Below are 14,376 nucleotides of genomic sequence, written 5' to 3' on the forward strand. Positions count from 1 at the left end.
TTAAGAAGATGGGGCTCACTAATACAGTGGTGCCACTCTTGGTCTGGCAGTAGTTTTGGGATGTAGTAGGAATCAAAGTCTTCTCCCTCTGAGTACCATACTAGCCACTCCATATTTGTGTGAACCTCCCTCCAGATGGTACAGCTCTTTCACTGCATGCAGATCCTTGCCTAACGCTGCAGTAGTTCTCCTTCAACTCATGCTCAGAAAAGGGGGCTCCAAGCTTGTGTCCTCTGGGTTCCATCTCTTTAGTAAATATTCACAGCTACTGTTTCTAATCATATTCCTGTTCCATAATGCCTGTGTCAATAGGAGCTTTCGTGCTTAGTCACCTGCCCTGTGAAAACCAGACCTCCCCAGGAGAATCCAGGCTCTATGTTAAGCCTCAATCATCAATTTGAAGTCCCCTTTCCCTCATAGGGCCCTTTGTGTCATTCCTGCCAGTAGATGTCTAACTGGGGATTAGCCCATACATCAGAAGTTCTAATAAGGTTTAGTTGCAAAAGAACAGGCTTTGAGGTCTCACTCCATTTGTTATCAGCAGAGTCCTTTCTTAGGAAATAGATTTTCCTTCTCAGGGACATAAGAAGGTGAGACTATTTCAAGGAAATAAAAGAAAAAAATCCTCTGTCAACATGTACCTACTTGTCATTATTTATACAACTAAGATGGACCATGTTAGTGATTACCCCCTCCACAACAATGTATTCCAGGTGACTTGTGCTGTCTTCATTGAGACAGAACTGGCAGGCAACTTTTAAAGATCAGTTTCTTCTGTTAAAATATTTAAAAATTCCACCTTACTAGGTGGAATTCTTCCAATAACAATAAGAAAGACAGTAGCTATTTTTCAATGAGCACTTCCTATACGCTAAGCATTTTACACAAATTATCTTACTTAACCCTTAAAATAATCTGTATAATACGTTATCATTATTTTTGCATTTTTTTTTGAAGTTAAAATGAAACTCAAGTTAAGCAACTAGCTCAGAGTTACACAACTGGGATTTGAACTCAAGTCTGTCTGACTCAGAAGCCAGTGCTCTTTTCCCATTCCACCACAACACATGGGAAGGCCATGATAGGAAAAACACACAGCTGATAATACACACTTGTGAGTAATTGCATAAAATACCTCAAGTTGGGTCAAAAATTAATTTATTCATCCACTCTAGAAATGTTAGGGATAAAGAGATGAGTAAGACAGAGGCCTTGCTTTCAATCATATATAAACAGGTTGGGGAGACAGTCACATGTAAAGAGGTGAGCAATGGCAGAGGTAGAAGGGGCAAATGCGAGCAACAAGGAGGGTCATCTCACCTGGGAGCCCTATGCCCAGGCTCATGTATTCTCCAGGTTGCATGGTATTTCTTTTCTCACCTGAAATGTGCCTGAAGCCAAATGGCTCTTCTAGGCAGTCATATGCTCTTATCTAGCTCTTTCTTAGGTCTATTTGCCTCTCCAGTTTGGGAGATTGTTTGCCAGAGTTCTAATGATATTAGATTGTTTCTCGAATGGTCCATCACCATTTCTGGCCAGACTGCTACCCTTAATCATTGAAGGATATCTTTGCCTTAGAATACAAGTTGTGAGGATGAGGGGAAGGATGTGGAAAGAAGAGGACTAAGAGAAGAATACAGAAGATGGCACATCTGCCTTCCCCGCAAAGATCAAATTCAGTACCCATGAGGATTAGGACAGATTTGAGTGTGAGTGTTTCACTGTGAGGGTGTCTATGATCCATACCAATCATAGTCTGTAAGAAGTGCTACAGTTTGTGCCTTAAGATATTCTTAATGGGAATTATCTAACTTAAAAATATATTCCATTTATAACTTTTTCAGTTTTTAGCTTCAGAATTTTAGCACTTTATACACAAAGTGCTGTGTTACCATCTCTGATAGTTGAACAACCACCTAAATGATGCTTTTCAGTCAAATATTATCATTGAAATTTAAAAAGAATCTGCTATAAATAATATTCCACTAATGAATCAGTATGAGTTTAAGACAATAAATAGAATCTGATGTTTTGGAAAAAGAATTTGAAATTCAGCCAATTCAATATATTGACCACATATATTTTAAAATCAGAGACAAAGCTGTTTTTCAAAAACAAACTACCTAAACATTTTTATATTTGCAGATCTCTTGCTGGCACATGGCAGGATGACCATATGTGAAATGTTGTATCTATTTGGAGCTTGCTGTCTCTCTCCATGGTCTCTTTCCTATCCCCTGTGCTGATGCTAGCATTTTTTCTTCTTGTGTTTCTTTGCTAATGGAAAGTCTTTCTACTCAAACTATGTGGTCCAGTCTTTTCCATCTGCCAGGACAGTTTGTCTTTGGGAAGAGAATGCCAAGACTCTCTAAGTTCTGCTTGTCCTGACATTGCTTCATGGAGCCATTTTTACCCTGTATTCAAATTGTTGTTGTCTTTCCTACCCATTCCCTTCTTGTGCCTTGTGTAGCTGAAACTGATTTTGATTGCCTTGGATTCCCCACTGCAGGAAGGCTCTTTCTAAGATACAGGTAGAAAAATGATTGAGAAAAAAATAAGTATGTTAATAGGTCTTTATACACCTTTTAAATTGCACATCCTCACATTAGCAATTTTTTAGATGAGAGTCTATCCAAGAGAGTGAAAAAACACTGACCTTGTAACCCATGACTTCAGACTCGTTGGCTAATGGTCTGACAGGTTCCCAGTCCAAAGAAAGCTGAGAGCCTTGCTGTTCCCACCTGAGGTTGTTAGGTGCTTGACTGGGGGCTACAAAATAAAAAGCAAAAGTGAGTGGATGAGGAGTCTTAAATACATCTATTCACTTAAATCCTTGTGAGTATTTCAGTCTTTTCTTGTGTTCAGTCTATTCTTGTGAGTATATCAGTCTTTTCTAGTTGACTGGCACCATAGGCTTCTTTCCAGCTAGAGTCAGATAAGGAGGCTTTTGCTCCAGGAGTGTCATTTTAATAGCTACTCTGCTGAGCTTTTGAACCTGAATCCTTTTATCTCCCTTCTGTGTCAAAATCGCTTAGCCTTGTTTCACAGGAAGATAACCCTTATCTACTATGAATACAAAATTTTCTGAGCTAGTTTTGGAATTCAGATCTAAGCATTGAAGCAAGACTATAAATCAAAACTCCTCTTCAGCTCTGCTTTTTATGTACCTCACATGGCTTTCAGAAATGTTAAAAGATGTTTCCCTTTTGTCTGAAACAAACAAAAAGCCCAGGTCACTTACGGGATTTCTTGGTGGTTGCACTCACTTCACTGCTAGGTGGCCCATATCCAGCTCCATTATAAGCTCTCACTGTGAAGTGATATAATGTATTTCCTTCTAATCCTGTCAGGATGACAGATGACTCATTCCCCCTAGTTTTGATGGTTTCTGCTGCATCTTCTTGTTCCATGTCTTTCCGATAGCCAATCTGTCAACATGAAAGATTAATTTTAAAGTTTCCCCTGTGCTTATGATTGTTGATTTTTTTTTTCCTTTGGATGTTTCTCAAACCCATCCCTGGGAAATCACTCCTGTATCATCCCATTAACAAATTCTACTAATGAGGCTAAAATCACTGTCTTGGTCACTGCCTGATTTGCATCTGTGTAAACTGCAGCAACTTAGCAGTACTCAGCCAAGCAACGAAAGGTGTTACCTTGTAGCCTGGTAGTATGAAGAATCATTCAAAGAAATTGAAGAAGTTCTTTTCTCGTAAGTCATCAGAACCATTTCCCATTCAAAGCCATGGGGCTTTTAATGAATTATTTGAGAAAGAGGCATGAGAAATATTTCCTCCTGGGCCCCACACAAAGGTGAATCACACAGCTGGATGGATTTAACAGAGGAGAGGCGACAGAACACTCATGATAATTTGGAATGGTTTAAATGCAGAGAAATGGCTTTGCTAGGATATGGGAGGGCGGCAGAAGGGAACAGTTCTTTGTCAAAGCACAATTTGTGCATTGAGATGATCTTCCCTGGTTATGCGGTCTTGGTGGCTGGTCTCATACAGAACTTGATCCCTTTGTGAGAGTCAATAATTATCTCTGTGTACCTAAAGCTTAACCTTATTCAGACACTGGAATTTAACAATGCATAAAGGCACAAGAGAGTAGTTTTTTCCCCCCTACTTATTTACTGCCGTAAAAATAATGGAATTCTTCTTTCTCCAGTTAATTACTGTGGTGAAAGAAGTGGACTGCTGCAAACATTTCATCCTCCTTCAAGTGCTTTTTCTACTCTGCAGGCTAGAAAACCAAACATCACATTTTCCAGATTCTGGTTTAGCTAAGGTTGATGCTACAAAATTTGGGCAGTGAGGAGTTTGTTTGGAACTTGAGATATTCTGGAGCTGCCTAGGACTACCAGTTCCTTGGGGCCATAGGAAGTCACTGTAGGCTCCTGCCTCTCAGGAAAAAACATTTGAGTCACTGTACCATATTAAAATGCGTCTATCAGCCTAGATAATGGCTAAAGACAAAGGGAGTAAGAAATGGGTAGAGGAGGAAGAAAGTTACAAATTATAACTGCAGCCTCATGAAATGAAGACTGTAAGAGCCATATTTTCTTCCTTATACTGTTTTATATCTAAATATTAAATAACCTGGGCCCCTTCCTTTCTTGTGATAGAGTGTTGTGGGTAGGTAAATTTCTAATGTAGTTCATTACAGGAGATGGACAGATTGACTAATGGAAATTTCCTTGGCTCTCCCTTTTAGGGAGATGGTGGGTACATTTTCATTTGTTTAAGAGATATTTGCACAATGGAGCATTGTCATTGCCAGTTGTTGCTTTTGGGGAGTTGTTGAATGGGGAGAAGGATGTGTATAGATGTTGAGTAACCAAAGGGATATGGTACTTTAGTTTTCAGCATCCATTTCACCCTCATTCTAGTGTCTTCCTGGACTGAAGAGATGCAAAGATAAAAATCATACTTCCAAGACTCCCTTGCAGTTAGGGCTCTGAACATGTTTTAGGCTTAACCAGTCAGATGCCATGCCTGGTATTTGAAAGTAAAAATGAGATGGAGAGTGAATTTCTACAAATTCTGTTTCTTTTGCCTACGAGTTTAGTAATGGAGACATTATTTTTCCTTTCCCCTCCACCCCCTGACTGTGGCAGAAAAAATGAATGGCTTATTGTCTAACCATTAGCTTTATGGGCGTCAAGGAGCCAGGCACAAGACATCCATCTTATTGGTGTAAATTATAGCAAACATGGCGGGATTCTGGAACAGGCAGTAATAACAGAGGCTTCCAGATCACAGAGGCTTCCTGAATGTGGTGCCATCTTTTTCATGGTGGCTTCCAAACCATGGCAGTGGAGTGTGGGACTAGGGCTGGAGACTTCCTGTTTTTAGAAGACATCAGTGTCTTCCTGGTGACTTAGTCTTATTGATTAGCTTTAACAGTTACTCTTGAAAGATCACCCTGGTGTCTGGTAACTTAACTCGATAATTTTGTAAACCATTTAATACTTATAATAAAACACTTCTTACTTAAACTAGTTAGAGTAATTTAGTTCTCTGCAATTAAACACTGCCTGACACACCTATACAGATCTTGAATATGAATATATATATATATATATATATATATATATATATATATAGGTTAATAAGATAATCATAATCAAATTCCTCTTTCTCATCCCTGTCTCTTCATAGATTTGAACTGGAATACAGCTGAGTGACTGAACTTCAGAAATTTGTTTGATTAAGCTGAAATGCTCTAACACTGCCTTCTGTACTATGTTTGCCCCATTAGTCCCAATTCCAAGAACTAACTTATCTTGCTTGGTCTCGAGCATACTTTTAACTGAAGAAATCTAAGTTATTTTCAAACTACAAAATTTGATGAGATGTTGTTGGATGAACAAATGTGTATCTTTCTCCTTCCCAGTGATATATCTGATTTCTAGGTCTCTGCTTCAATTTTCTTTAATTGGCTAGATTATTTTAAGTTAGCTAAATATATATATTTGAGGGAGTTGAGTGTGATTAAATTCAGCAAATTACAGATTTCCATACAAACACAGATTTCAATACAAATTCTGGACTTCTAAATATTGAATTTATTTTTTTAACATCTTTATTGGAGTATAATTGCTTTACAATGGTGTGTTAGTTTCTGCTGTATAACAAAATGATCAGCTATACATATACATATATCCCCATATCCTCTCCCTTTTGCGTCTCCCTCCCACCTTCCCTATCCCACTCCTCTAGATGGTCACAAAGCACCAAGCTGATCTCCCTGTGCTATGCAGCTGCTTCTCACCAGCTATCTATTTTACATTTGGTACTGTATATATGCCCATGTTACTCTCTCACTTCGTCCCCGCTTCCCCTTCCCCTTCCCCGTGTCCTCAAGTCCAGTCTCTACATCTGCGTCTTTATTCCTGTCCTGCCCCTAGGTTCTTCAGAACCATTTTTTTTTTTTAGATTCCATATATACGTGTTAGCATATGGTGTGTGTTTTTCTCTTTCTGACTTACTTCACTCTGTGTGACAGTCTCTAGGTCCATCCACCTCACTACAAATAACTCATTTTTGTTTTTTTATGGCTGAGGAATATTCCATTGTATATATGTGCTACATCTTCTTTATCCATTCATCTGTCGATGGACACTTAGGTTAAATATTGAATGTTTAATTTTCTGATGAATCACCACAAAATTAAACATCCCAAGTAAAAGATAAAATGTTCTGAAGTAACTGATTGTGATAAAACACAAATACTAGCTGTACCAGGTAAAACCTGTGATAAATCTAAAAAGTCCACACATTATTTCTCTTTCTGGCATATTGAAAAAAAGAGCTGGAGAAGTTATGACCTTCACAGTGAAATAATAATTTTATTTACTACATTTTTTTTTTTGATGGAGGAGAGGGTACAACAGAAAAACAGAAAAATATTTGGAGTTTAACATTGTGTTTATTTAGTGATTCTTAACTTGGAATTGAGGTAATATAGTATTCATAAGTCACACTGAACCTTTGAAAGTTGAAACTTCCTCTTCATTCAATTTATTTCTTCATGATTCAATTCTATCCTGATGATAGATTTTATCAACCTATAAACTTTGAACTCTGTATGAGATCACTTGAAATGAGGTTAAAAACATTTAAAAAGATATAAATATCTGAAACTGGAAGAATAGATAACCTGCTATTTTATCGCCCTCACACAACTGGGGATTTTTTTTGTGTGTGTTTATCCCTTACTGTATTTTTATTACATATAGTTAATATAATTATGTACCTACTTTTCTTCTCTAACATTATAGTCACATATAAATATTTTCTCATTTTTTATATCAATAGTAAAAGTCTATCATATGCCTTGTGTACCAAATATCATTTAACCACTTTTCTATTGTGGAACATTTGGGTAGCTTCCAACTTTTGCTCTCTTAATTAAAATGTTGCCATGAATATGTTCATGTACATTGTTTTCCACATATTGGATAATTCCCCAGAATAGAATTCCAGACAGGTGATTATGGGGTCTAAAATTATTGAAATTGTTATGCTTTTTGTACAAGAATGCCACACTGGTTTTCAAATAGTTTGTACTAATTTTCATTTCCAACAAAAGTGTGTGAATCTGAGAGATACACCATAATGTTGCATGCTCTAGGCACATCATGGTTTTGGAGTCAGAAGACCTAAATTTTAATCTTATTTTTGATATCTATAAGCTTCATATAATGGCACAAGTTACTTAACCACTGAATCTCTATAACCTTGTTTATAAAAACCTCAGTTTTATGAATAGTTTTAGACAGCTCCCTTACTGTCACCCAACTACTTGCACTATTTTGTTTCTTGATGGTTTAACATTTCTGATTTTTGTAATTTGTAAGTCTGTTTCCTTTTTTGCTATCCTTCATATTGTTTTGTTTTTTGACTTTGTTCCTCCAAATGATGTAATATTAATAGGCAGGCAGGAAGCATGAATTCTGAGTCAGCTGATACCTTTAAGACTGTAGATTTGAACATAAATCTAGATGGCTTTTCTTAGTAGATAACCCATTTTTTTTCCAAAGTTGATTCTCCATAATGATGATTTTAACTAAGCAGATAACATATTCAATTATCTGATGTGATGATTCTAAGATATCCATGTCATACACAGTCTGGTTCCCTTACATGAAATTACAGGATCTAAAATCCATGATTGCTGCTATATGGAGTCAGTGGTTACTGGATGAGCTATGAACTTTCCCCTACTTCCCAGTCTTCATTCAGTCATATATATAATTATTGAAGAATTCTTCCTAGTGTTTTATATTCTCCTGTCTTATTTTGGTTACCTGTTAGATTTTAAAAACACAACTCTTAGCTCCTGTATTCTCTCGTTTTTATAATTTAAATTGCACTCAATGATCACTGCTCATTCAATAGTGTACTCCCTGAATTTAATAAAGACAGCTCTACTTTCTGCTGTTATTTAATGTTGCAAAACAGAAATCCGATTTTTGCACCATTGAAAGTAATTTATTCTCTAGACTAGTAAGGGTAGAGTTTTTATTTTTTTAAGTTTTTTTTTTTTTAATTTATTTATTTTGGCTGTGTTGGTTATTTGTTGCTGTGTGTGGGCTTTCTCTAGTTGTGGTGAACAGGGGCTATTCTTTGTTGCAATGCATGGGTTTCTCATTGCGGTGGCTTCTCTTTGTTGTAGAGCACGGGGTCTAGGTGTGTGGGCTTCAGTAGTGTGGTGTGCAGACTCAGTGGTTGTGGCTTGTGGGCTCTAGAGCGCAGGCTCAGTAGTTGTGGTGCACAGGCTTAGTTGCTCTGTGGCATGTGGAATCTTTCTGGACCAAGGCTCGAACCTATGTCCCCTGCATTGACAGGTGGATTCTTAACCACTACGCCACCAGGGAAGCCAAAGTTTAGAGTTTTAAAAAATAATCAAAATGCATATTGAAATGTAAATATTTTACCATACTTTGAGATCTTCAAAACTGTTAATTTAATTACTTATTCAAAAAATTGTTTTGGATATGTATTATTTACCAAGCACTGTGCCTGCAGACAACTGAGGTAATGGTGAGCCCAAAAAGACATTGCATAGGACTCATCAGGAAAAAAAGGGAGAAGACTCAAATCAACAGAATTAGAAATGAAAAAGGAGAAGTAACAACTGTCACTGCAGAAATACAAAGGATCATGAGAGACTACTACAAGCAACTACATGCCAATAAAATGGAAAACCTGGAAGAAATGGACAAATTCTTAGAAAAGTACAACCTTCCAAGACTGAAGCAGGAAGAAGTAGAAAATATGAACAGGACAATCACGAGCACTGAAATTGAAACTGTGATTAAAAATCTTCCAACAAACAAAAGTGCAGGGGCAGATGACTTCACGGGCGAATTCTATCAAACATTTAGAGAAGAGCTAACACCTATCCTTCTCAAACTCTCCCAAAATATAGCAGAGGGAGAAACACTTCCAAATTCATTCTACGAGGCCACAATCAGCCTGATACCAAAACCAGACAAAGATGTCACAAAAAAAGAAAATTACAGGCCAATGTCACTGATGAACATAGTTGCAAAAGTCCTCAACAAAATACTAGCAAACAGAATCCAACAGCACATTAAAAAGATCATACACCATGATCAAGTGGGGTTTATCCCAGAAATGCAAGGATTCTTCAATATACACAAATCAATCAATGTGATGCACCATATTAACAAATTGAAGGATAAAAACCACATGATAATCTCAATAGAAGCAAAGAAAGCTTTTGACAAAATTCAAGAACCACTTATGATAAAAACTCTCCAGAAAGTGGGTATAGAGGGAACCTACCTCAACATAATAAAAGCCATATATGACAAACACACAGCTAACATCATTCTCAATCAATCATCTCAAAAGATGAAAGCATTTCCTCTAAGATCAGGAACAAGACAAGGGTGCCCACTCTCATCACTATTATTCAACCTAGTTTTGGAATTTTTAGCCATGGCAATCAGGGAAGAGAAAGAAAAAAAAAAAAGGAATCCAATTTGGAAAAGAAGAAGTAAAACTGTCATTGTTTGCAGATGACATGATACTATACATAGAAAATCCTAAAGATGTCACCAGAAAACTACTAGAGCTAATCAATGAATTTGGTAAAGTAGCAGGATACAAAATTAATGCACAGAAATCTCTTGCATTCTTATATGTCAATAATGAAAAATCAGAAAGAGAAATTAAAGAAACACTCCCATTTTCCTTTACAACAAAAAGAGTAAAATACCTAGGAATAAACCTACCTAAGGAGACAAAAGACCTGTATGCAGAAAACTATAAGACACTGATGAAAGAAATTAAAGATGATACCAACAGATGGAGAGATATATCATGTACTTGGACTGGAAGAATCAACATTGTGAAAATGACTATACTACCCAAAGCAATCTGCAGATTCAATGCAATCCCTATCAAACTACCAATGGCATTTTTCACAGAACTAGAAAAATAAATTGTACAATTTGTGTGGAAACACAAAAGACGCTGAATAGCCAGAGCAATCTTGAGAAAGAAAAATGGAGCTGGAGGAATCAGACTCCCTGACTTCAGAATATACTACAAGCTACAGTAATCAAGACAGTATGGTACTGGCACAAAAACAGAAACATAGATCAATGGAACAAGATAGAAAGTCCAGAGATAAACTCACGCACATATGGTCACCTTATCTTTGATAAAGGAGGCAAGAATATATAATGGAGAAAAGACAGCCTCTTCATTAAGTGGTGCTGGGAAAACTGGACAGCTACATGTAAAAGAAAGAAATTAGAACACTTCCTAACAAACACCATACACAAAAATAACTCAAAATGGATTAAAGACCTAAATGTAAGGCTAGACACTATAAAACTCTTAGGGGAAAACATAGGTAGAACATTCTATGACATAAATCACAGCAAGATCATTTTTGACCTACCTCCTAGAGTAATGGAAATAAAAACAAAAATAAGCAAATGGGACCTAATGAAACTTAAAAGCTTTTGCACAGCAAAGGAAACCATAAACAAGACAAAAAGACAACCTTCAGAATGGGAGAAAATATTTGCAAATGAAGCAACTGACAGAAGATTAATCTTCAAAATATACAAGCAGCTCATGCAGCTCAATATCAAAATAACAAACAACCCAATCTATAATTGGGTGGAAGACCTAAATAGACATTTCTCTAAAGAAGATATACAGATTGCCAACAAACACATGAAAAGTTGCTGAACATCACTAATTATTAGAGAAATGCAAATCAAAACCACAATAAGGTATCACCTCACACCAGTCAGAATGGCCATCATCAAAAAATCTAGAAACAATAAATGCTGGAGAGGGTGTGGAGAAAAGGGAACCGTCTTGCACTGTTGGTGGGAATGTAAATTGATACAGCCACTATGGTGAACAGTATGGAGGTTCCTTAAAAAACTAAAAATAGAACTACCATATGACCCAGCAATCCCACTACTGGGCATTTACCCTGAGAAAAACATAATTCAAAAAGAGATATGTACCCCAATATTCATTGCAGCACTATTTACAATAGCCAGGACATGGAAGCAACCTAAGTGTCCATTGACAGATGAATGGATAAAGACGATGTGGCACATATATACAATGGAATATTCCTCAGCCATAAAAAGAAATGAAATTGAGTTGTTTGTAGTGAAGTGGGTGGACCTAGAGCCTGTCATACGGAGTGAAGTAAGTCAGAAAGAGAAAAACAAATACCATATGCTAACACATATATATGGAATCTAAAAAAAAAAAAATTGTTCTGATGAACCTAGGGGCAGGACAGGAATAAAGACGCAGACGTAAAGAATGGACTTGAGGACACAAGAGGGCAAGGGGAAGCTGGGACGAAGTGAGAGAGTAGCATTGACATATATACATTAGCAAATGTAAAATGGATGGCTAGTGGGAAGCTGCTGCATAGCGCAGGGAGATCAACTTGATGCTTTGTGACAACCTAGAGGGGTGGGAGGGAGGCTCCAGAGGGAGGTAATATGGGTATATATGTATACATATAGCTGATTCAGTTTGTTGTACAACAGAAACTAACACAACATTGGAAAGCAATTGTACTCCAATAAAGATTAAAAATTTTTTTTAAATAAAAAAAATTAAAAAAAAATAAAATGTATAAAAACCCACAAAGGTTACAGTTACATTAGAAAAAATATATTAAATAGGGATAAATCTAAGGAAAGATTTGCAAGGTCAGTATAGACAAAGATCAAAGAAGGCTTAAAAAAAAGAGGGATATAATAATCATGGATTAGATTTAATATTGCAAGTGGATAATTCTACCAAAATTTTTCTCTGTACTCAGCTCTGTTCAAAACAGACCCAAACTGCAAACAGACCTAATGTCCATCAATGGAAGAATGATAAATAAATTGTGGGATACTCACAAATGAAATTTAGGAGAAAACACATAACAATATGTATGAATATTACCGATATAATGTTGAGTGAAAAATACAAGACATAAAAAGCTCCGTATATTCCCAAAACTAGTAAAACCAATCAGAAGGCAGGATACTGGGTTTTTGTTTTTGTTTTTGTTTTTGGTGGGGGTGTGGGGTTAAGAATAAGGATGATGACTATAAGAGACACAAGGTGATTCTCTAGTTCTTAATAATGTTTTGTTTCCTGACCTGGATTGTAGTTACACAGGTATGTTCACTTCGTGATAATTCACTGAGCTGTACATTTATGACTTGTGCACTTTTCTATATGTAGATTAAAAGAAGTCTTGCCCTTTGAAAATAAAGTCTCAGCCATTTTGTAATTAGCAAATAGTCAATTAGTAATTGGCATTTTTATAATGCTAAGCATGTCTTTTGCAAAGCTTCCTTTTTGTGCATGTTCAAACACCTTATAATATTTCTATATTTCTTAGTATAGTAAGCAAGACCATGTCTGTATCTATCTCTTCAACACTCATTGAATTAGGACCTCTATGCCACAAGTATGTTGTCAGGTGCTTAAGATAAAAACCCAACCCTCAAAAGGAAGATTTTGTTGCAATTTGGTATTTCTCATATGGGTCATTCTAAGAGAATGTCAACAAAAATATTCCAAGTATTTGTAAAATTAAATGGGTTGATGTCTACATTTGTTATTTTACTTTTTGCATGGATGCTTCCTGTGTACAAATGTGTATTATGTAACAGAGAGTGAGATTGTGGATGGACATGATGAGCTCAGGATGGCTGGGTTTAGGAGTAAAGAAAAAAACCCTCTTTAGAGGTCATACAGTAAATTACCATTTGTGTCAAAGAGTGAAAAAATAGGAAATACTTCTGAATATGATGAAAGATATCATCCATACCCTTTTGGTTCTTCATGTGGGTAAAACAATATATTCAGGCATATATTTTAATATTCTTGAAAATAAAATGGTTTATAAAAGTTTTAGTAGAAGAAAATATGAAATGTGGTTTGGGTTAGAGAATTTTCTCCATGAAGCAATGTATTTAGAAGTAAATGAAACAGAAACACAGTATACACTGAGTTATTCATTACTTTCTAAAAGAATTCTACAGGGTTGCCTTTCAATAGGACAGGAGAAGGAACAAGTTAAGCAACTGTTATATCTTCAAGTTACTTCTATAATTTCCTTTTGATCTGCTGATTTTTTAAAATCATAAATAGTTTTAGTTAGCCTCCTAGTCTCTGAAAATAACCTAAGAAGGAAATCTAATGATAGAGACATGAAAGCTATTTGATTTTTCCAGAGTCCGCAGAATTTCAGAAAAGGGAGGGTAGAAGTATTTTCTTCTCACTGTTTAGTTTTTTATATTCTTATTTTTATATAGTCATAACAAAAAACCAAAGAAGAATCTGTAAAACAGCTGCTACCCACACACCATATGGAAAATAAAACAGCCTTTGTTTTAGCCTTTTGGTAACTGGTTTCATTTCGGCTTCTTTTCCCCCTTTAACTTATGTCTGAAATTCCATTTTACACACACACACACACACACACACTCACCCTTGCACCCTCTGCTATACCAATTAAATGCAATCTGCATAATATAAGTTATTGTCAAACAACAGTGAGGACCATTTTTTTTTTTTTTGTCTCCTGCTTTGATGATTAGAGTCAGCTCATAAAATAAAAACAACAATCTCATCCCTTTTCCCCTTAAGAAATCCCCACTACAACTTATTTTATAGAGCAAAACACAATTAGTGTCTTTTCAGTACAATCAATAAGTGGAAATGGCTTTAGTGACATGTCTAAAATGAACTTCTGAGTTACATACCCTCTGGAAGTTCTAAAAATAAATACATGCAAGTCTTGAACATAGCCTGGGAAAAGGAGTCGCTAAGGGTGTGTGTATCTTTT

The 14,376-nt window shown here is 36.2% G+C and overlaps 1 protein-coding gene across 2 annotated transcripts in view; it reads right to left on the reverse strand.

Moving 5' to 3' along the window:
* CNTN5 (contactin 5) overlaps nucleotides 1-14,376 on the reverse strand; it is a 1,367,783-nt gene that overhangs the window by 12,612 nt on the left and 1,340,795 nt on the right. For both annotated transcript variants that reach the window (XM_082409880.1, XM_082409881.1), the window contains 2 exons: nucleotides 3,242-3,428; nucleotides 2,657-2,769 (listed from right to left, as the gene is read on the reverse strand). In XM_082409880.1, the coding sequence (XP_082266006.1) occupies nucleotides 2,657-2,769; nucleotides 3,242-3,428 (300 nt within the window). The remainder of the gene's footprint in view (nucleotides 1-2,656; nucleotides 2,770-3,241; nucleotides 3,429-14,376) is intronic.

Source organism: Balaenoptera physalus (genome assembly GCF_965194825.1).
Source record: "Balaenoptera physalus genome assembly, chromosome: 10".
NCBI classification, from domain to species: Eukaryota; Metazoa; Chordata; class Mammalia; order Artiodactyla; family Balaenopteridae; genus Balaenoptera; species Balaenoptera physalus.